Source organism: Apostichopus japonicus, chromosome 8, assembly GCF_037975245.1.
Source record: "Apostichopus japonicus isolate 1M-3 chromosome 8, ASM3797524v1, whole genome shotgun sequence".
Lineage (NCBI taxonomy): Eukaryota > Metazoa > Echinodermata > Holothuroidea > Aspidochirotida > Stichopodidae > Apostichopus > Apostichopus japonicus.
Window position 1 is genome coordinate 37,196,211 of NC_092568.1, and position 23,518 is coordinate 37,219,728.

Here is a 23,518-nt window from a genome sequence, read left to right on the forward strand (position 1 = left end):
AAAGATACTTTAATCTGCTAAGATGCAGCTCATTACGACTGCATGACCTCTTTGAAATGGCATTCCTGGAGTATAAAGAGTTATTTGCAACATATGTAATATGTTTTCAAAATCCAGTGTTGTAATTCCTGGATTCTACGAATGCAGATATCATACTGTCAGTATTCAATAGCTCACCGTTAGGCTTGTCATTGTGTCAAAAACTAAATTCATGAGAAGCTATTTCTTCGCTATAGGTGTTTGTAGTTACTAATAAAGATGAATGTGTTAGAAGCCTTTTTCTGGGCCTCAAGAAGTTTTGCTGAACATTTTGATGAGACAGCTACAGTTGATGGTGATTCACGACTTAACTGCTTTCATCTTCTCTCATGCTGAACTTTGGATGCATGAAATTTGTAGTAATATTATGAATTTTTACAACCGTTTTGATTTTTATTTAGCCTCTGCTTAATGGTAAGGTTTGTGATAAAAGACTGATGAAAAAAAAAGTGTCAATACTTGGTCTTTTTGGTAGATTTTTAGTTCTGATTAAAATCGTCTATCATAGGCGACCTATTATGTTGTTTGTATTTAAAACACACAGTAACAGTGCTGGTTAAAGTAGTAGATGCCTTTGTGTTGTTCAATATTCATGTATATATGTGAAATTGTTAATTTATTCATATATGCTTATTTCAGAACGTCATCATTTTGGTGGTTATATTGTCAGAGATGATAATTTGACATATTTGTAGAACTTTACATAGTTGAGGACTGTATGGTCATAGTTACAACACTATGTTTATCCTAACACAGTAAAATGCATGGACGTATGATACAAAGTACATCAGTTATTACAGTAAGAGAGATCTGAGTATCAGCCTATGTGTGTTATTGTCATCTATTACTGTCCTCCAGCTGTGCCTCCCATCTCTAAGTGTGCCATTACTTTGCAGTACTGGACTTGGATCCCAGGGGCTTGGCAATGAGCTCAGACTTAAGAATCTATAATGCAATTTGTTCAAGCTCCGTGGAGACTTGGAGCAATTGTTGTTATTTTCAACAAGTCATTATGCTAATTATTGGATTATTGCTCCGTCTCAGTAATCAATGCAATGTAATGCAAACCTAGACTGGTGCAAACCTGTCTTTTACAAAACTTGTAGAATAAACTTTGAATGAATCTTGCCAGGAGATTAAATTGAGAGACTGTGAGATTACCTATCAATAGTCAGAGACTGCATGTGAAACGAGGGAGTTGGCAGATCTGTGGACCTGGATGAGAATTCATTAGGTCTACCTGTGACTTAAGCTCTCAGAAAACTACACAACTGGTCACAACCAGAGACAACAACTCAACTATCGTAACATAGATAAATGTGGATTGTCAGGAAGTAAGCGTGGGTTTAAGAATAAGACTGATGGCCATTTGCCAGCTTTACATCACGTCAGCTTCAGTTGGGAAAACTTACCGACTGGCAGTTCTGCAGTGTTCGGGGCTTTACGACTGAAACTGTACAGATTTAACGAATATACCATGGGCGAATAAAATTGCATGGAACCTAAACGAACTCTGGTGGTTAATAACAAAAACATCTTTGTCAGCACTGATCAGTTGGTCATTGAGGGCAGTCCATTGTACAGTAGGACTATTAGTTTTAACGATGAAAGATTTTTCAACGTAGTAATGGTCGAGTCATTTTGGGATCTGTCGTACAGTGTGCGGTGGACTTTAGGTCTACCTACAGGTGTAACTTCATTTTTATCACAACGTGTCAATGACATGAATTTCTCCACTGAAAATCCTCTCCTGCTTTCCTCTTCAACAGTTGTGGAGTTGGTCTACTGGCGAGATGTCAAGAAGAGCGGGGTGGTGTTCGGGATTGGTCTGCTGATTCTCCTGGCCCTCAGCATCTTTTCCATTATCAGCGTGGTTGCATACTTTCTCTTGGCGCTCCTGACGGTAACCATCGGTTTCCGAGTCTACAAAACTGTCATGGCAGCAGTTCAGAAGAGCGACGAGAGCAATCCATTCAAGTAAATATTTTGAACCGTTGCCACATCTGAAAACCTTTCCTTGTGTTTGCGGTGTATTTAAACGTCTCTTGCCATCACTTTGCTTTGATAGAAACATTTAAATTGATAGCTTTGTTTCACAGGTGTTATTTTTTTCCAAGCAGTCTTCAGTATACATGATAAGTGTAAACCTACCACACTATCATAGCATGTGTATGTAGCCTAGCCTACTTGGCATGAGAATTGGAATTAATTACTTTTAAGCTAATGGACAGCTTAAGTACACTTTTTGGTATGAAAGGAAAATCCTCCAAAAAGTCATTACAGAACACTTAGTGAATCTTTCAGGAACAAGAATAATGTTTTCAAAACAGTTAGCTGATAAAAGGCAGCGTCGAGACAATGTCCAGAATTAGGTACCATTCAGGCAGTATGAAAAATCGTAGCCAGAATAAGGGAACTGTTTTTCCGTATTTTTTAGTTTTTTTTTTTAGTTTGAGCTATACTCTATGAGTGCAAGAAAGAAAAAAAATCTGGAAAAGGTTGTTGGGAACTAAAACAAAATTTATGTAAATATGCTAAACTTAATATTTCCAGTTTGAAAATTAATTATCTAAATCTCTGTTTCCGAAAATATTTCTGACATTTTAACAGCTATTTAAAAATTTGTCTAATTTGAGATAATTTTGTTGTAGATTGAGCAAGCTTTGTATTGGTGGCTGTTACTTGTAACCCAATCTACAATCACAAACTTAATGCATGTATGCATGCTAAATATTGAAGAGGTGTAATAGACACGGACTATGTGACCAAAATATCCGACATATAACCTACAATGCTGCACATTAGGCATTTAGTTGCTTAGTAAGACAGGGGGCCAGTTTTATGCATATATTTCTTATCTGTGACAAACAGTGTAATGGTAACACCAAAGTTGTCACAGATTGGACCTCTTAATTTATTGGATAACCCACATATCAAGTACTTCTTTACATTAGTAAGAAGGAACAGTTTACTTGAAAGTTGTAAAGATAGCTTTGTAGAGAGGGCACCCCTTAAAGACACTGCAACACTGTATTGCAAGTAATACTGTGTACTTCATTCAGGTTGAAAAACACATCAGGCTTGAGGGTTGAGGATATTTTGCTGTTGGGAACACAATGAATCCAATGTGTTTGCAGGTTCATACAGGGAAAGTGAAAGATATCATAGATAATATGGCAATTTTACACTTGACATGAAAATCAACAAGCAAAACATTATTGGGATAAAGAAAATGTAAGCAAATTTGATAGCTCTCAAAAATTGTTGGCTATTAAATGGGTATTGAATTTATATTGAAAAATAAGAGTTTTCTGAGATCCCTGCTTTGAATTCTATTCTAGCCAATAATTGTTTCCCTTAATACAATATATTATGATCATCCATTCTACAATTTCAATCTGAGATTAGTAGGCACAAATAAAATGAAAGAAAAAAAACTTGTAAGTTTACACCGATTAAAGGACGTTGGTGGATCAAAAAAAGTGTGTGATATATATAAAAGAGGCCATGCTAAAAGAAGACATAACAATCAAACTTCAAGGATGACTTTAGCCACTAAATTGGTCATGATATGTAATAGTCCAACAAAAAACAATAATAATCTTATAATGTTTGTTTAAGCTATTCCAGTTTTCAAGACGTTCAGCTTTAAAATATATTACATTTTTGGAATGCTCCTTTAAGGCTTACTTTATGATGATGACGGCTTCTTGGTGCGGGACCAAATATTAATGTTAATCCATTCTTTTACAACTTTTGTTAACTCAATCAAAACATGTTTTCTTTAATTTTCAGAGTACCCTTGGATGACATTCAATCCCATTTTGCATATGGACAAGTTTCACTGTAAACATGTTACTGGATTCCATAAATGTCCTGTCTTCCTTTTGAGTTTATGATGTTGCTAAGGAACTAAATTATATGGTTGTGTGTTAGACTAAGTATTCCAGCCACTTCAATTGATTAACCTCATGTGATTAAAGGATCATTCCTCCTCTCTTAAAAGTGGTAATGAAAATACAGCCTGGACTGTTAGCAGTGTATTCTTTAAGGTCTAGAGCGTATCAAAATTTAATTTCTATTGCCTGAAATCATCCTTTATTTATCTTTTTGTTTTGTTTTAAAGACCCTTCATGGAAGCAGATTTGACTCTGTCACAGGATCAGGTTGCCGACTACAGCAAGATGGGAGTGGAGCATTTCAACAACCACATTATGAAGCTGCGTCATTATCTCCTGGTTGAGGATCTTGTGGATTCTATCAAGGTAAGAAGTTTGACAAGGTATGTTTGATGTTACCGTGATGGAGGAAGGTATGTTGTAGCTGATAGTGTCCACCCCACAACCATGATGCTCCACCCAACAAACAGGCTCTACCCACAAACATTAGGCTCCACCTACCAAGATTAGGCTCCACCCCACAAACATTAGGCGCCACCAAAAAAAATAGGCTCCCGGTTAAAAAATTATAAATTATAAAACTTTGATACATTTTATTATTTCAATTCAATGTTATTTCAACCATTGTAACATATAACAATATAAACAAGACTATGTTAAGTAATACATACTGTAGTATTGATGTAAGGAATGACAAATTAAATAAACAGATATGTACAGAATGGTTCACTGGCAAGCACTGGAAAATATGTACATATAAATATACACGTAAGCACACTTATACATTTGAAACTCTTGATTAATAATAATCAATAACTACTACCAACTAAGGTTAAAAACCCCAATAGTTTGAATGTGTTTTAAAGAAGATAAAGACACACCTGTTCTCTGCCGTTTTTCATGTGTAATTTGCAGTAGTGTTAGGTTGTACCGCGCCACTGGATACTACGTTGTTCTGTATAAGTTAGCGCTATATTAATAATAATAATTTCTGCAGAACTCTCTGGGTTTCACAAAATGTTACAGAATTAAATGTCATTGTTAATTGCTTCTTAATAATTCTTCTGTTTCCTTAAAAATACAAAAGAGTTGCCAGAAAGAAGCAAACCGAATGCTGGAACTTACTATAAGCAACATGTTTACGATGGTTCTGGACCTGTCATCAAATTGTTTTATGGCAACTGTATGCTGCTTATAGAAGATTTGTTCCATTTGGTTTGATTGCCGGGATTCTGCCGGTTGTAAGGTAGGAAGGAGAACTCGGTTCTATATAACTGAGGGGAGCCTTGCGAATCCGGAGTAAATGTTTGGTTTTGTTATTCTTGCCACAGTTTGCAGTGTTCCTGTACCTGCTGACGTATCTTGGTAGTTGGTTCAATGGACTTACTCTTGTTATGCTTGGTAAGTATCTTGGTAGTTGGTTCAATGGACTTACTCCTCTTGTTATGCTTGGTAAGTATATATATATATCTTGGTAGTTGGTTCAATGGACCTACCCTTGTTATGCTTGGTAAGTATCTTGGTAGTTGTAGTACCTATTCTAGTAAATCCTGTGGAAACAGTTAATTCTTTGCCAAGTGGTTGACCGCATGAACAGATCTCAGTACAATAAGGGACAGCAGTCCTAGTTTCCCACCTTTGTTAACATTAATGTACCCTTACTACTAACCCTATGTATGCCCTTCAATCTGGTATATCCTGTGAAAACAGTCAATTCCTCAGCCAAGTGGCTTACCCCATGAGCAGCTCTTAGTACTTTGACGGACAGCAGTCCTAGTTGCCCACCTCCGTTAACGTTATTGTACCCTTACTACTAACCCTATGTGTTCCCCTAAATCTGGTATTTCCTGTGAAAACAGTCAATTCCTCAGCCAAGTGGCTGACACCATGAACAGATCTCAGTACAATAAGGGACAGCAGTCCTAGTTTCCCACCTTTGTTAACATTAATGTACCCTTACTACTAACCCTATGTGTGCCCTTTAATCTGGTATATCCTGTGAAACAGTCAATTCCTCAGCCAAGTGGCTAACCCCATGAGCAGCTCTTAGTACTTTAACGGACAGCAGTCCTAGTTGCCCACCTCCGTTAACGTTATTGTACCCTTACTACTAACCCTATGTGTTCCCCCTAAATCTGGTATTTCCTGTGAAAACAGTCAATTCCTCAGCCAAGTGGCTGACACCATGAACAGCTCTTAGTACTTTGACGGACAGCAGTCCTAGTTGCCCACCTCCGTTAACGTTATTGTACCCTTACTACTAACCCTATGTGTTCCCCCTAAATCTGGTATATCCTGTGAAAACAGTCAATTCCTCCCAATTGGCTGACCCCATGAGCAGCTCTTAGTACTTTAACGGACAGCAGTCCTAGTTGCCCACCTCCGTTAATGTTATTGTACCCTTACTACTAACCCTATGTGTGCCCTTTAATCTGGTATATCCTGTGAAACAGTCAATTCCTCAGCCAAGTGGCTAACCCCATGAGCAGCTCTTAGTACTTTAACGGACAGCAGTCCTAGTTGCCCACCTCCGTTAACGTTATTGTACCCTTACTACTAACCCTATGTGTTCCCCCTAAATCTGGTATTTCCTGTGAAAACAGTCAATTCCTCAGCCAAGTGGCTGACACCATGAACAGCTCTTAGTACTTTGACGGACAGCAGTCCTAGTTGCCCACCTCCGTTAACATTATTGTACCCTTACTACTAACCCTATGTGCCCCTAAATCTGGTATATCCTGTGAAAACAGTCAATTCCTCCCAATTGGCTGACCCCATGAGCAGCTCTTAGTACTTTAACGGACAGCAGTCCTAGTTGCCCACCTCCGTTAATGTTATTGTACCCTTACTACTAACCCTATGTGTTCCCCTAAATCTGGTATATCCTGTGAAAACAGTCAATTCCTCAACCATGTGACTGACCCCATGTACAGATCTTAGTACTTTAACATATACAGCAATCCCTTGTTCCTCATCTCCACTACCAGTAGTGCACCCTTACTACCTACATGTGCCCCTATGCTGGTATCTTGTGAACACAGTAAATTCCTCAGCCCGAGTGGCTGACACCATGTAATGTTACTAGTGTTATGACTACTGGCAGGTGGAGAGCCTCTGAGGGATGCCGATTCAAGTCATGATGCTAATTGTCTTTATCACAGTAGATGTTCTGATAACACTCTGGAATTTGTATGTCTTCTATGTTCAGTTGTCAGGTTCCCTGTTATAAAAGAATCATTGAGAAAGATGAAAATTGTTTAGTTACAGTAGCTCTTTGTACTGATGGTATCACTTCCGCTTTATTGGCCCATATCTAAATTCTGAGGGGTGACAATTTATTTGTCAAGAGGAAATGAGAAAGACAAAAACAAATGAAACCGAGATATGACAGACAGACGAACAAGCAGTTTTGAGTATTAGGTGTGTAATCCAAATTAAATATATCAAATAGAATGTTCCCTCCTTCCTTCCCTAGTAGGAACTTGATATTTAAAATCTTCCTAACGTGACCCTAGCTATAAAGTTCAGCTAGTTCTTTAAAGTGTCAAAGTGTATTGGTATACCCCTAAAACTGGTATTGTGTAAATTATTAAATTGAAAATTTATATTTTTAATACTAAAGTAGTCAAGTGTAAATCAGTACAGCATAAAACTTACGTATTAAAGTGTGAGTAGTATCGAATAAAGTGTACTTAAGTAATAAAGTGTGAGTAAGTATAGAATAACATGTTTTAATACCAAGTGCACTTAAGTAATAAAGTGTGAGTTAGCACAGAATAACCTGTTCTTATACCAAGTGTACTTAAGTAATAGAGTGTGAGTTAGTATAGTATAAAGTGTTCTAATACTAAGTGTACTTAATTAATAAAGTGTGAGTTAGTATAATAGAAAGTGTTCTAATACTAAGTGTACTTAAGTAATGAAGTGTGAGTTAGTATAGTATAGCATTTTCTAATACCAAGTGTACTTAAGTAATACAGTGTAAGTTAGTATAGAATAACATGTTCTAATACTAAGTGTACTTAAGTAATAAAGTGTAAGTATAGGATAAAGTTAAAAATACTAACTGTAACTCAGTGTAGTGTACATTGTACGGTAGTCAAGTGATGTGAACCTTTTTTCATAAAACTGAACTCTCTATACCAATCATTTGGGGTTTTGTTTAAATTTCCTGTCCTGAATTCTAATTTATTTTCATTCAAGATTCAGGAAGATGCGAGATCCTTTTGCAGCTATAGAAGATTTTGATAAAGTGACTGTCAGTGTGTTGTTCATTTTGGTACCTCTTAGATTGGTCTTTGCTGGTTTGTTAGCTCAGAGAGACTCGGTTACGATCACACTACATCAATAACTAAATGTTGTAGCATGTGTCCTTGGCCTAAAAATAACTCACCAGGATAAACATATCCAAGAGCTGGAATAATTTCTGCTGGAATGTTCATGGTCGGTAATGTCGGTTTCATCCGTGTCGTGTCGTTAGGATGGACTATTTTGAAATTTACTTTGAAGTATTTATGTTGTTTGTGACGTGATGTGGGTGACACTTCTTCAAATTGCAAGCCGGTGATGAGTGCTAATAGGTATTTTGAGCCAGTCACATGTATGGCTGTTCATAACATGTCAACTTGAACACTACAGTACAGGTCTACATGATGACACACTGTAGGTTACAGTATAGGTCTGCATGATAACACATTGACATTAATAGTGTGCCTGATACTCAGAGAACCAATCAGAATTCACGATGTATATTTGAAAAACTTCCAAAAACACAAAATCACCTCTTTGGACCTGCAGTTTATTAGCTTAATTTCAGGAATAATATCAATTGGCTATGTTTCATTGTCTGCTTAAAAAGAGTCATTCCATAAAAATAAAAAGAAATAGGTAAAATGTTTTTGACATTAATAGTGTGCCTGCTACTCGGAGAACCAATCGGAATTCACCATGTACATTTGAAAAACTCAACATTTTTAGAACGGTTATAGCTTCTTTACTTTGAGGGATCTACTTCCCACAAAGCACATTTTATCTGTCTTGCTTTCTAATAAAATGATATTATGATAAAATGAATTGATATAATTAACCAAACCTTTGTTGGTGATTCAAAATAATAATAAGGTAAAGGGGCACCATTGGACCCCCCCCCCTTTTATTATCATCAAAGGTAATTAGTATTTTTACATCATTTATCTATTTTGGTGTAGATATCAAATAGGTGATTGCCAAGTTTTGTTAAAGGTATGCTGTTTTGGCCCCAAATATGCTAGATATTCAAATATGGTTACCTTTGGTCAAAATTTGTAAACTGTTTTATTACAACCTTCAAGAAAATTTTCCTCACTGGGGCATTCAGTCATCTTGTGTGTTCCTTATAAATGTCTGAGAACAATTGGAGAGTCAAGACCTCCAGGAAAGTACTTTTTGAAAACTTCTAGCAAATTATAGCATGCTATAATTTGGGGCCTATAACTGACTACCTTTAAAGCCCATGATTTTTTTTTACTTTCGACAGTGTCTCACTGCTGTTTGCTGAATTAAGTTACTGTCTATAAGTTGTTGTTCTAATACATTTCCATCTCTCTTTTCCCCGCAGCCTACATCCTGATTTTTGCAGCGCCAGTTGTATATGAGAAGTACCAGGTAAAGAGTTATTCACCGTCGTGTAACTTATTTTTCCCTTTGATTCAGGTTCTTTTTGCCAATTTTTCAAAATTTTCATCATATTTGGTGTTGCCCATAATATGATAGATAATATTTAGAAATCAGTTGCCATCATTCAGACGTCTGATGCTCAAGTGAAATTGTGGGTGACTCAAGACTTGCAGTACAAGTACCACAGCTTGAATATGAGTACAACAGAATGAGTATGATTACAAGAAGAATTCCCCCTTGGTATGAGTACAACAGAATGAGTATGATTACAAGAATAATTACCCTTGGTATGAGTACAACAGAATGAGTATGAGTACAAGAAGAATTACCCTTGGTATGAGTACAACAGAATGAGTATGAGTACAAGAAGAATTACCCTTTGTATGAGTACAACAGAATGAGTATGACTACAAGAAGAATTTCCCTTGGTATGAGTACAACAGAATGAGTATGAGTGCAAGAAGAATTACGCTTGGTATGAGTACAATAGAATGAGTATGATTACAAGAAGAATTACCCTTGGTATGAGTTCAACAGAATGAGTATGATTACAAGAATAATTACCCTTGGTATGAGTACAACAGAATGAGTATGAGTGCAAGAAGAATTACGCTTGGTATGAGTACAATAGAATGAGTATGATTACAAGAAGAATTATCCTTGGTATGAGTACAGCAGAATGAGTATGATTACAAGAAGAATTACCCTTGGTATGAGTACAACAGTATGAGTATGATTACAAAAAGAATTACCCTCAGTATGAGTACAACAGAATGAGTATGATTACAAGAAGAATTACCCTTGGTATGATTACAAGAAGAATTACCCTTGGTATGAGTACAACAGAATGAGTATGATTACAAGAAGAAATTACCCTTGGTTTGAGTACAACAGAATGAGTATGATTACAAGAATAATTACCCTTGGTATGAGTACAACAGAATGAGTATGATTACAAGAATAATTACCCTTGGTATGAGTACAACAGAATGAGTATGAGTACAAGAAGAATTCCCCCTTGGTATGAGTACAACAGAATGAGTATGATTACAAGAATAATTACCCTTGGTATGAGTACAACAGAATGAGTATGAGTACAAGAAGAATTACCCTTGGTATGAGTACAACAGAATGAGTATGAGTACAAGAAGACCCTTTGTATGAGTACAACAGAATGAGTATGACTACAAGAAGAATTTCCCTTGGTATGAGTACAACAGAATGAGTATGAGTGCAAGAAGAATTACGCTTGGTATGAGTACAATAGAATGAGTATGATTACAAGAAGAATTACCCTTGGTATGAGTTCAACAGAATGAGTATGATTACAAGAATAATTACCCTTGGTATGAGTACAACAGAATGAGTATGAGTGCAAGAAGAATTACGCTTGGTATGAGTACAATAGAATGAGTATGATTACAAGAAGAATTATCCTTGGTATGAGTACAGCAGAATGAGTATGATTACAAGAAGAATTACCCTTGGTATGAGTACAACAGTATGAGTATGATTACAAAAAGAATTACCCTCAGTATGAGTACAACAGAATGAGTATGATTACAAGAAGAATTACCCTTGGTATGATTACAAGAAGAATTACCCTTGGTATGAGTACAACAGAATGAGTATGATTACAAGAAGAAATTACCCTTGGTTTGAGTACAACAGAATGAGTATGATTACAAGAATAATTACCCTTGGTATGAGTACAACAGAATGAGTATGATTACAAGAATAATTACCCTTGGTATGAGTACAACAGAATGAGTATGAGTACAAGAAGAATTCCCCCTTGGTATGAGTACAACAGAATGAGTATGATTACAAGAATAATTACCCTTGGTATGAGTACAACAGAATGAGTATGAGTACAAGAAGAATTACCCTTGGTATGAGTACAACAGAATGAGTATGAGTACAAGAAGACCCTTTGTATGAGTACAACAGAATGAGTATGACTACAAGAAGAATTTCCCTTGGTATGAGTACAACAGAATGAGTATGAGTGCAAGAAGAATTACGCTTGGTATGAGTACAATAGAATGAGTATGATTACAAGAAGAATTACCCTTGGTATGAGTTCAACAGAATGAGTATGATTACAAGAATAATTACCCTTGGTATGAGTACAACAGAATGAGTATGAGTGCAAGAAGAATTACGCTTGGTATGAGTACAATAGAATGAGTATGATTACAAGAAGAATTATCCTTGGTATGAGTACAGCAGAATGAGTATGATTACAAGAAGAATTACCCTTGGTATGAGTACAGCAGAATGAGTATGATTACAAGAAGAATTACCCTTGGTATGAGTACAACAGAATGAGTATGATTACAAAAAGAATTACCCTCAGTATGAGTACAACAGAATGAGTATGATTACAAGAAGAATTACCCTTGGTATGATTACAAGAAGAATTACCCTTGGTATGAGTACAACAGAATGAGTATGATTACAAGAAGAATTACCCTTGGTTTGAGTACAACAGAATGGGTATGATTACAAGAATAATTACCCTTGGTATTAGTACTAGTATGAGTACAACAGAATGAGTATGACTAAAAAAAAATTCCCCTTGGTATGAGTAGTAGTGAGTGCAACAGAATATACTCTAAGCATGATTGCAATTTTTTTAATTTTAACTAGTCTCTGTACTAGATTCCAAATACCCAGATTGAGAGCAGGAGCACAAATCCATCAGGCAGAGTACAGGCAACTATGCTAGAATACCTAGAATACAAATATTTATCACATTCAAAATTCTGAAAAATCGGCTTCACAAACCTAGAATATCAAAATTTAATCCTTATTTTTGCTCATTATTTAAAATGGCACCTGATGAAATTGAGTGTAAACAAAGCTGAAGGTGGTAAAATCTAGCACAGAAATGAACTAGATATTAACACACTGTCATGCTCTAGTGGAAGGGTACCCTTGATATCAATCCCTCCCCACACCCCCCCCCCCGAAGGGCACTACTAAAGACTACAGTGTGGTAGGCATGGACTAACTGTTGAATTTGTTTTTCTATTTTCTCCCATGTTGAACAATTTCCACTCTGTTTTGTATTACATTAGATGCAGATTGATGAAAACATCAACAAAGTCAACAAGCAAGTGGAAGCTCAGCTGGCAGTGTAAGTACCAAGCAGTCATGACGCCATGTTTAGTCCACTGGTTAGCTTTATTATACACAAGCAGTCAGGGGTGGCCAACCTCTTTCATTCCATGACGCCATGTTTAAGCCACTGGTTAGCTTTATTATACACAAGGAGTCAAGGGTGACCGACCTCTTTCATCCCATGACGCCATGTTTAAGCCACTGGTTAGCTTTATTAAAACACAAGCTGTCAGGGGTGACCAACCTCTTTCATCCCATGATGCCATGTTTAAGCCACTGGTTAGCTTTATTATACACAAGCAGTCAAGGGTGACCAAACTCTTTCATCCCATGATGCCATGTTCAAGCCACTGGTTAGCTTTATTATACACAAGCAGTCAAGGGTGACCAAACTCTTTCATCCCATGATGCCATGTTTAAGCCACTGGTTAGCTTTATTAAAACACAAGCTGTCAGGGGTGACCAACCTCTTTCATCCCATGATGCCATGTTTAAGCCACTGGTTAGCTTTATTATACACAAGCAGTCAAGGGTGACCAAACTCTTTCATCCCATGATGCCATGTTTAAGCCACTGGTTAGCTTTATTATACACAAGCAGTCAGGGGTGGCCAACCTCTTTCATTCCATGACGCCATGTTTAAGCCACTGGTTAGCTTTATTATACACAAGGAGTCAAGGGTGACCGACCTCTTTCATCCCATGACGCCATGTTTAAGCCACTGGTTAGCTTTATTAAAACACAAGCTGTCAGGGGTGACCAACCTCTTTCATCCCATGATGCCATGTTTAAGCCACTGGTTAGCTTTATTATACACAAGCAGTCAAGGGTGACCAAACTCTTTCATCCCATGATGCCATGTTCAAGCCACTTGGTTAGCTTTATTATACACAAGCAGTCAAGGGTGACCAAACTCTTTCATCCCATGATGCCATGTTTAAGCCACTGGTTAGCTTTATTAAAACACAAGCTGTCAGGGGTGACCAACCTCTTTCATCCCATGATGCCATGTTTAAGCCACTGGTTAGCTTTATTATACACAAGCAGTCAAGGGTGACCAAACTCTTTCATCCCATGATGCCATGTTCAAGCCACTGGTTAGCTTTATTATACACAAGCAGTCAAGGGTGACCAAACTCTTTCATCCCATGATGCCATGTTCAAGCCACTGGTTAGCTTTATTAAAACACAAGCTGTCAGGGGTGACCAACCTCTTTCATCCCATGATGCCATGTTTAAGCCACTGGTTAGCTTTATTATACACAAGCAGTCAAGGGTGACCAAACTTTTTCGTCCCATGATGCCATGTTTAAGCCACTGGTTAGCTTTATTAAAACACAAGCTGTCAGGGGTGACCAACCTCTTTCATCCCATGATGCCATGTTTAAGCCACTGGTTAGCTTTATTATACACAAGCAGTCAAGGGTGACCAAACTTTTTCGTCCCATGATGCCATGTTTAAGCCACTGGTTAGCTTAATAAAACACAAGCAGTCGGGGTGACCAACCTCTTTCATCCCATGATGCCATGTTTAAGCCACTGGTTAGCTTTATTAAAACACAAGCTGTCAGGGGTGACCAACCTCTTTCATCCCATGATGCCATGTTTAAGCCACTGGTTAGCTTAATAAAACACAAGCAGTCGGGGTGACCAACCTCTTTCATCCCATGACGCCATGTTTAAGCCACTGGTTAGCTTTATTATACACAAGCAGTCAAGGGTGACCAAACTTTTTCGTCCCATGATGCCATGTTTAAGCCACTGGTTAGCTTTATTAAAACACAAGCTGTCAGGGGTGACCAACCTCTTTCATCCCATGATGCCATGTTTAAGCCACTGGTTAGCTTAATAAAACACAAGCAGTCGGGGTGACCAACCTCTTTCATCCCATGACGCCATGTTTAAGCCACTGGTTAGCTTTATTATACACAAGCAGTCAAGGGTGACCAAACTTTTTCGTCCCATGATGCCATGGTTAAGCCACTGGTTAGCTTTATTTAAACACAAGCTGTCAGGGGTGACCAACCTTTTTCATCCCATGATGCCATGTTTAAGCCACTGGTTAGCTTTATTAAAACACAAGCTGTCAGGGGTGACCAACCTCTTTCATCCCATGATGCCATGTTTAAGCCACTGGTTAGCTTAATAAAACACAAGCAGTCGGGGTGACCAACCTCTTTCATCCCATGACGCCATGTTTAAGCCAATGGTTAGCTTTATTATGCACAAGCAGCCAGGGGTGGCCTACCTCTTTCATCCAAGCCACTGGTTAGTTTTTAAACAACATCTCTGGTCATCACATTTGTTTTAAGAGAAAACAAATTTGCTTGTTACATTAAGTTTATATAAACAGAAGCTCAAAATCTTGAATACTCTGTTGCTCATCAAAACACACATTAAAGTGAGAATGGCCTCACTTCTACATCAGTTGTACCATATTAGGCATAGCCTTATTAATATATGAGAATTGGCGATAATTTCCTAACTGTCGTAAAAGTTCTGAGGCTTGCCGACTGGCTAAACTGCATGGCCCTGGTTAAAAATATGTTTAAAATCTTTGGGGGTGTGGGGGGGGGGCCGATAAGGATGACATATAGATGTAAATGGTGGGTCAAACTATTTAGTGGGCTATGCATGATAAACAGCAAACCAGATGTTATCATACTTTAATCAATATTCTTCTCCTTGTAGCCTGTGTAATCACATTTATCCTTTGTGTTTATCCATTTGCCTATGTGTTTACCCAAGATGCTCGTACATGGCAATGTCAAGCCTCATCCTGCGTGACCAAGTCATTTCTGCCATTTCTGTTGCCTTTGTGTTTCTTCTATCTTTAATGATATCTCCCGACGATATCTCGCATCCTGATTTAGAAGTGACGCTTATTTGACATAAACGTGCCACTCCTGGAAACGAATAATAACGAAGAAATCTTCAACGCTATCTTCTTACTTCCAGAATCAAATCGTCTCACTTCTATTTATCTTCTTACTTCCAGAATCAAGGAGAAACTGCCTTGGCTGAAGAAGAAGGAGGAATAAATTGAGGAATTATATTCATGGTTTTCCTGCGCCTACATCTGCAACTATCTCTGTTGTACCGTAACTGTTTCCTTAAAACCGTAAAGCGCCCTCTAATTTTGGCCCGTGGGATGCCGCTCTCAATCGGTCAGCTAACCAAGGCACTTCGTAACATTCTCCAAAGTCAAGGCAGAAGTTTGTATTACAGACCCCACAAACTTAGGAGGATCTTCGCATCGGTTTATCTTTCAGTTTTGTTTTTCTATGAGCTTTGACCCTTCAAAGAGTCAGTTTGACACCAGAAAGGCTTGTTCAAAGCTTTGTAGAGAAGTTTTTGTGATTTGAAATTAAAGCATGGTAGAAAAAAGTACTTGTGAAATCTAAAATTGCTACTAAAGAGAAAGAAAAGGAAACAAAGTGTTTATGTTTGTTGCAGAGAAATTAATTTAATTACTTCCACTAATGTCAGCCGTAATCACAATAAGGCTCAAGCAGGGCTTCTTGCAGCCTTATTCAAACAGATTTTTTTTTTTTTTTTTTTTTTCCACTCCTTACTTGGACCAGCTTTTCACAAGCATTCAAGAAAAAAAAAGAAAATTTCTTGCTATTGTTTAGTTGTGTAGTTGTTTCTCTTTTTGGTGCTTTAACCTTAAGAGTTTAACACAGTTTAACATCTCCCTCTTCCATCAGCTATATGGCCTGTATTTAGTACCTGAAAAAGACTCTTTTATGTTGTAAAATTGGATATCAGCCTATAAATTTACATGAGCAAAAGTAATTGTCATCTTGTGCATTGAGTGGAGTAGATCTTAAAAGTTTGTATATCAAACTAAATAATCTTTTGACTGCATGGAAAATTTGACCATAAAATCGATGTAAAATTGAATGATAAATCTTGCTTTAATACAATGTGAATGGCTGTTGTGCAAATATCAGCAATGAATTGTACCGAGAAAGGGATGTTTATGTGTATTTTGTGTTAATATAGGAGAAAGAGTATATTTCAAATGAAAACGGGAGTAGGCACACCTAGTCAGGCAGATGTTGTTCAGGAGTAGTAGATGAGTATTGCCAAGAAACAAATTAGAATTTCAGTGAGCATGTATGATTCTAGATGTAACCATGGCAACAAGATATAAGATGAATTGGGTGAAGTGGTGACTGTGGCATTAACCACAGTCAAAGTGTTAGAAGGAACTTGTAAACCTCTCTTTTAATCAAACGTGCAGTAAAGTTTGAAATACGTGATGGGAGAAATTTCTCTTCAAAGGAAAAAAAGGTGAGATAGAGAGGACACAAAGAGAACTGAAATAGTATCGAGCAGGGTGTGGTCATTCTGTGGAAAGGTTTTCATGGGAAATTGGTTGGTATTGGGCCGAAAGGGAAAAAAAGAACGTAAGCAGAAATATTAAACTGCGGTTGGTTAGGTGTGTTTTCTTGGTTGTGGTCAATCAGAGTTAAAAATTGCTATTCCTGTTCATCGAAAGTGAAAATGTCTAAATTTTGTTCTATTACAAATAGTTGGGGGGTGTCTTGCCTAAATTTGAGATGAACAGTTTGAGAATCAGGACAGCATTTATGTTAGAGTCCATCCAGCATGCAAAAGTGGAATGTGGTATACCTGTGAGAGAGTTAAGTAAGATTTCAACTCACAGAAAACATTTTACTACCCTAATTACCAATCTTTTGGAGTTTGACTGTGGTTTCACTCTTTTGAGGGTAAGGACATCATTTAAAGTAAGAAGGGCATTGAACATCGTGGCAGTGGAAACAGCATTTTAATTTCTTTCAAGAGTGAGCCCATCATTTATACTGTTTCAGAGTTAGACTGGCGTTTGACTCATTACTGTCATTAAGAGTTAATCCAAGTTAATCAACTCTTTGAGAATTGGACCGGTGTTAACTTTTGAGTCTAAGACTCTTGACGAACATTTTGAGAGAGAGAGAGAGACTGGTATCCATCTCTTTGGGACTTAGCACCGGTTTGCAATTCTTAGGAAAATTTGATTGATTTTAATGTCTTTGAAATTTTGAACCAGCACTCAAATTCTCCTAAATTACTCCTGTGTTTAACCTTTATCAGAGCTTAAAAACAACATTAGACAATTTGAGAGTGACGAACACCGTGTTATGAGATTCTTCCTGACATTAACCTTGTGAAGAGTCGAACCTGCAAGCAGTTCCTTTAGAGTTAAACTGTTTTGTTAAATCTTTGAAGAGTGTGGCTAGCTTTGCACTATGTGATAGTTACATCAGCATACAACATGTAGTCGATTATCGTTGTCACCTGTTGAACAAGGAGCTCATGACCAGATTTAAGATACTTTCCACCATGGCTCATTTTTTTTTGGCGAGTAAGATCGTTACAAAAGCATCAACTGTTGAATAGGAATGACACAGAAATAATTCATTGTTACTCTTAAATGCATTCATTGTTTACATCACATTCATTATCAATCGATGTTATCACATTTGTGTTTTCGATACACTATTTGTAATCGTCAGTTAAACATACGTACAAAGATATGCAAAGCACTGGTGAAATATTTGTGTCATTGGCAATGTGTAGACCAAAGTATGTGTATGAAACAAGCTTTTATTGATTACTCAAAAACTAGGTTATAAGCAACCAAACATGTGAAGAAAAGAAAAAGTTAATATTGAGTGTACAAATTTGGGCAAAAAAAAAGATTTTGTGCAACCTTTGGAGCCATTTGTTAAGAAATGTGTAAGCAGTTGTTTAAATGGGTTAAACCGGGATTCAATTACGGTCAAGAAGAGGAAATGAAGGAGTGGAGTGTTGTTCATCCGTTTGTTTGATAGAGGTACTCGAAATAGCTTGTTGCAGTAAACAAACAAATAGCAATGTGCTTGCCTGTCGCTAAACATAGTAACAGAGAAATACCAGTAGCTTTGAAGTGCTTGGCAATATTTGTTGCTTGTCACACAGAAAGGGGTTTGAAAACTGTACTTGTGTAAAGAGCTTTCAAATGTGTAGCCACTTTTTTTATCTTTGCTGTATAAGTAGCTGTGATATCGGGTTTTTTTCCCACCACAAGTGTCCTAGGTCAGAGTTCCTGTGGACAGATGATATGATCCATGATGTGTTTTAATATCCACTATGTGAACAGTTCCTTCCCTGGTAGGTGGAAACAAAAAAAACTCCCAAAACAAAAACCAACAAATTAGAAGCTGGAAAGTTAACCTATGCAGAAGAAGACGATTTTACTCACGGTCCAGGTTTTTGACAACCGTATGGAGCTATTGGGAAATAGGAAAGATCGGGTATGACAAGTTGTGGCTATGTACACCAGATAAATAACCTTAAATATTTCTCTAATTAATTAGCCAAGTCAAACAAACAAGAAAACAAAGATGTTAATTTCCATTTCTTTTCTTGACTAGATGTTGATGCTCTTATGATGCAGAAGTTATTGTTGCCTTTTGTATAAGTTTCAGAGTCATTCGTGCTAAAGCAATCACTTCAACTTTTGTTCGTTTTACTATTTTTAAAATATACCTTGTAAAAATAAGTTTTGTCCTTTTGTAGCATAGTATTTTCAAACTCATTGGTAACCCCTTTGTCCAAGTCCGTTCCAAAAAGGTCAAAAATACCAGGTCAACCCCTAAAGGCCTGTTATGTGCAACTGAAGACTTGAAACTTGCCACAGTGTATTCATAGGAAACGAGTATTATATTGAGAGCATTTTCAAATGACACATTTAAAAGCAAAATTGCATGAAGAATACAAAACCTGCTCTTTTTTGGGTTTTGTTCTCTCTGTTTATAGAACAGGGTGGAAATATTTCACTATTCTGTACAGGTTCTTTTTGTTTTTGTTTGGTTCCATCAGTGGTTAATAAACTTGATGAGTTGCTCTGTTTATGCTTTTTAGCCAAATACATAAAGTCACCTATTTTCAAAATTGACTTTAAAAGACGTCATAGCTTATTATGAGGAATTTTTTTTTTTTAATGAATCAGAAACGTAATCAAGAGCAGCAAAATGTCTTTTAACGATAAGACCTTCACGACCCTAATTGGATGAAGTGGTCCGAACTTCTCGACACTCTTCTCAAACCATAGAAAAAGGTGATGAATTTAAGTGATGCAGACAGGCATTATTAAACTCAAAAATTGATTGAGACGAAGCAGCATTCATCGATAGTGAAAACGTCTTGTTTCAGCATCTTTCCGATAGAATATAAACATTCAGGTTTCCAACTCAAATTTTATTTGCCTGACAATTTGAACTAAATTGACTGAGGGTTAGGAATGGAATTTAGTGCAGTTTTGCACGTTAACGATCTTGTGTGTAATTTTGTTGTAATTTTGTGTCTCGCTTATTAATATGTTATTAGTACTTTAGCTAGTGCAATGTTTATTTGTATTTTTTACAAGGTTAATACTACTACCTGGATTTATACTTCTTAATTTGTCTCTAAGATTTTATATTAGTGACACCAGGATATCTTCTGTTTTTTTTTTCTTCCTCTCTTTCTTATTCATGGCCAATTGTTCGTTGCCAAGCTTGTTGGATCTTTCTACTTAATACTATTGCAGTGAGATAAATGTCTTAATAAAGAAATAGAATTTGAAGTGTGCTAATTAGAAAACCAGAAAAAATCAGCTAAGATGGAAACTAAACAAAAGTTGGTATTAAGTGATCTTAAAAAAATAGTTAACCGTTTTGAACACACACAGTCATAAAAGAATTGTACTGTGCTGACAAGAAATGGGATATCAGAAATAATAGTGTATCAGGTATGGCACAACATGATGCTATGCATGGTATAGCATAGCAGATTGCTATGCCTGGTGTAGTGTTGTAAAATGCTCTGCGTGCTATAGGATTGCCTATTGCTATGCCTGGTATTATAGTGTAGTTGAATGCTATGCATAGTATAGCATTGCAGACTGCTATGCCTGGTATAGTGTAGTAAAATGCTCTGCGTGCTATAGCATAGCCTATTGCTGTGCCTGGTATTATACAGTAACATGGTTGAATGCTATGCATGGTATAGCATAGCAGATTGCTATGCCTAGTATAGTGTTGTAAAATGCTCTGCGTGCTATAGCATTGCCTATTACTGTGCCTGGTATTATAATGTGGTTGAATGCTATGCATGTTATAGCATAGCCTATCGCTATGCCTGGTATAGTGTGGTAAAATGCACTGTCTGTATGGAATAAGACAGTGCTACCCCTTAAAAAACAAACATGCCAATATATTTTATGAGTATTTTACTGGACAAATTTCCATCCTTTCTTCTAATATTATGTTTGCCAACAATATCAACTTTGGCAAGCTGTTTTATGTTTCACTTCAACAAGTCTACCATTACCTCCACTCACTTAGACAATAAAAACTGCTTTCAACGTAATCTTGTCTTTTTGCCAACCATGCCATCTCATTACCAATTCTGTGCCATTAAATTGCACGGTCGTATGTCAGATATAACAATTTAAGCATTTAACTTGCCCCAGTGCAATAAATTTGTCAAGATTACCTTGAAAACACCTGCAATTATGTCAATTTTTATCCAAAAGTGTTATGTTTGGTATGTTCCTCCACCCCCACTCCCTCCCCCAACCCATCATTCCCGATGGAAACTTGTCCTATAGGACTTTGTGAAATGTTATTTGAAATGTTGCAAAATTTGACAGGTAGTTTAAGAAAGACTAAGCCCTGGTTACATGTCTTCCCCCCCCCCCCCCAAGAAAAAAAAAAAAAATTATGTGGGGAAAGTGGATTTTCTGATAGCTTAATTGTTAAATGGTTCATTCAATCGAGCAGTCATAGCGCTGTCAAGAATAAAAATGAGACTGCTGGGATTAGACAAGAAATAGTTGTTGAATGTGTATTCATTAAATTATGCACATGTATGATATTTATATAAGTGATTAATAGTCACCTGCATGAACATGAATAATTTGTTAAATCTCGAAATGTTGATTTGAGAGGTGTCTATGAATTCTTATGTATTCTTATTATATGAATGGAAATGGAATGTCAATTGTAAAAAAAAAAATTAAAATGGAATTGGATCTTTTTTTTATATTAGAAAAAATTTAAGACATTAAATGTGCTTACTGTTTTGCATGACTTTTGTAATACTTTAATAAAAATATGCTTTCACACTAAATCAAGAAAAAAACAAAAACATTTGATATGTTGTAGTCCAAACTTGGAGTGTGTTAAAATGTTGCAAAACATTGTCAAATGTTGTGTTCTTGACTTCTATGGAATCTGAAATTTTTTGCTACAAGGTTGATAACGTGTACTTAAAACCTCCCGATTATATCTGTTTCAACTTTCAAAAGTTAATTGCTTGCAGACCTCTGATGATGCAATGGTGAATTATTATTAATATTATTATTATTATGATTTCTTGGTAATTTTTTCAAGTATTTGTTGATGTTATTGTAATATGGAATATACCCAAGAGTAGAAATTTTCCAACAATTGTTTGCTAATAATCATCTTTGCAAGGTATAATAAATAGTAGCATTGTGGTTACAAATAAAAATAATGGTGTTTGTTCTTATTGGTAACTTGCCATAGGCAGGCAAGTAACCTGTGCAGTCAAGCTGGCGTGTGTTTATGTGAGCTATTGTTTTGGGTGGAGGTCAAAGGTCATTGGGGGTCAACAGAGGGCAAATGTAAAAATCGCATAAATGCTATATCTGCAGGACATAATCAGCAAAGTAGCTCATGTTTGTGGTATGATCGCAGTATGTAGTGTAATGATTTTACACAATTTGGTGTAGGTCAGAGTTCATTTAAGGTCATGAGGGGTCAAAACTTGAAATATTTGTAAACGTGATAATTTTATTGGCTCTCATGTTTTGCATGTGCCGGGACGATAAATGAATGCTACACTGAATCTAATTAATTATCAAACACCAACGTACTGTGCTGGTTTCTCCACGCAGTTTGATAAAGACTTACGATCTTCCCCGATGGCAACCTAAGTTTCCGCGACGACAACCTAACTTCTTGTGACGGCAACATAAGTTTCTAGGACGGCTACATAAAAACAGCGAGCCATAGGAGTGTGTTTAACTTTATTTTACCGGTATCCACAGGGAGTTGCTTCTTGCGTGGGAGCCTTTGGAGTAAGTCACAATTGCCTCACTGGTGAAAAAATAGCCGAGTTTCCCTTTTCCTTTCATTAGAAACTTAGCAGGGATGCACATCTTTAATAAAACTCAAAGTCACCCAATTCCCAACATTTATGTACATCTGCTCCGGTTGTGCTCATGCCTATCCCTTCCTGTGTTGAACCCTTTGTAATTGTAATGGATTTTTAATCGAATCTTCACTGACGTATAATAATAGAGTTAGCTATATAACGTCATTCATGTCTGTCTTGACTATTCATAGATAAATGCATAGATGAAGGCGGGATGTAGTTGATAAGGGCACCTGCACCACAACCATAAGGTTCTCTGTTCTTAATTATCTGGACCAATTCCAAAAGTGTTGCTGTGCACTACTGATGAGTGGAGTCTTCCATAGATTTGGTATTTCTGTGTTGCAAACTTGGTTTTCTTTCAGCGCTGTCGAGTTTCGAAACAACTTCACTCGCCACAGGTTGCACTTTAGTGAAGATGAATGGGTTGCCTTCACCAGTCTTGTGTGGTCTTATGCTGAGTCTCGTCTGTCAGATGGGGGGGGGGGACGTTAAGTGGAGATCCCAGGAGTAGAAATGATGTCAATGCCTCGTCTGCCACTGAGCACTTGTCGAAATGAGGGTTGGCACATATAAGCGGAATT

The 23,518-nt window shown here is 36.9% G+C and overlaps 1 protein-coding gene across 2 annotated transcripts in view; it reads left to right on the plus strand.

Annotated features, from left to right (window-relative positions):
• Nucleotides 1–21,453, plus strand: part of LOC139971850 (reticulon-3-A-like) — a 54,874-nt gene extending 33,421 nt beyond the window's left edge. For both annotated transcript variants that reach the window (XM_071978623.1, XM_071978625.1), the window contains 6 exons: nucleotides 1,809–2,016; nucleotides 4,166–4,304; nucleotides 5,270–5,339; nucleotides 9,535–9,581; nucleotides 12,677–12,735; nucleotides 15,718–21,453. In XM_071978623.1, coding sequence (XP_071834724.1) covers nucleotides 1,809–2,016; nucleotides 4,166–4,304; nucleotides 5,270–5,339; nucleotides 9,535–9,581; nucleotides 12,677–12,735; nucleotides 15,718–15,760 — 566 coding nt within the window. In that variant the 3' untranslated portion in view covers nucleotides 15,761–21,453. The remainder of the gene's footprint in view (nucleotides 1–1,808; nucleotides 2,017–4,165; nucleotides 4,305–5,269; nucleotides 5,340–9,534; nucleotides 9,582–12,676; nucleotides 12,736–15,717) is intronic.
• The last annotated feature ends 2,065 nt before the right edge of the window (nucleotides 21,454–23,518 follow it).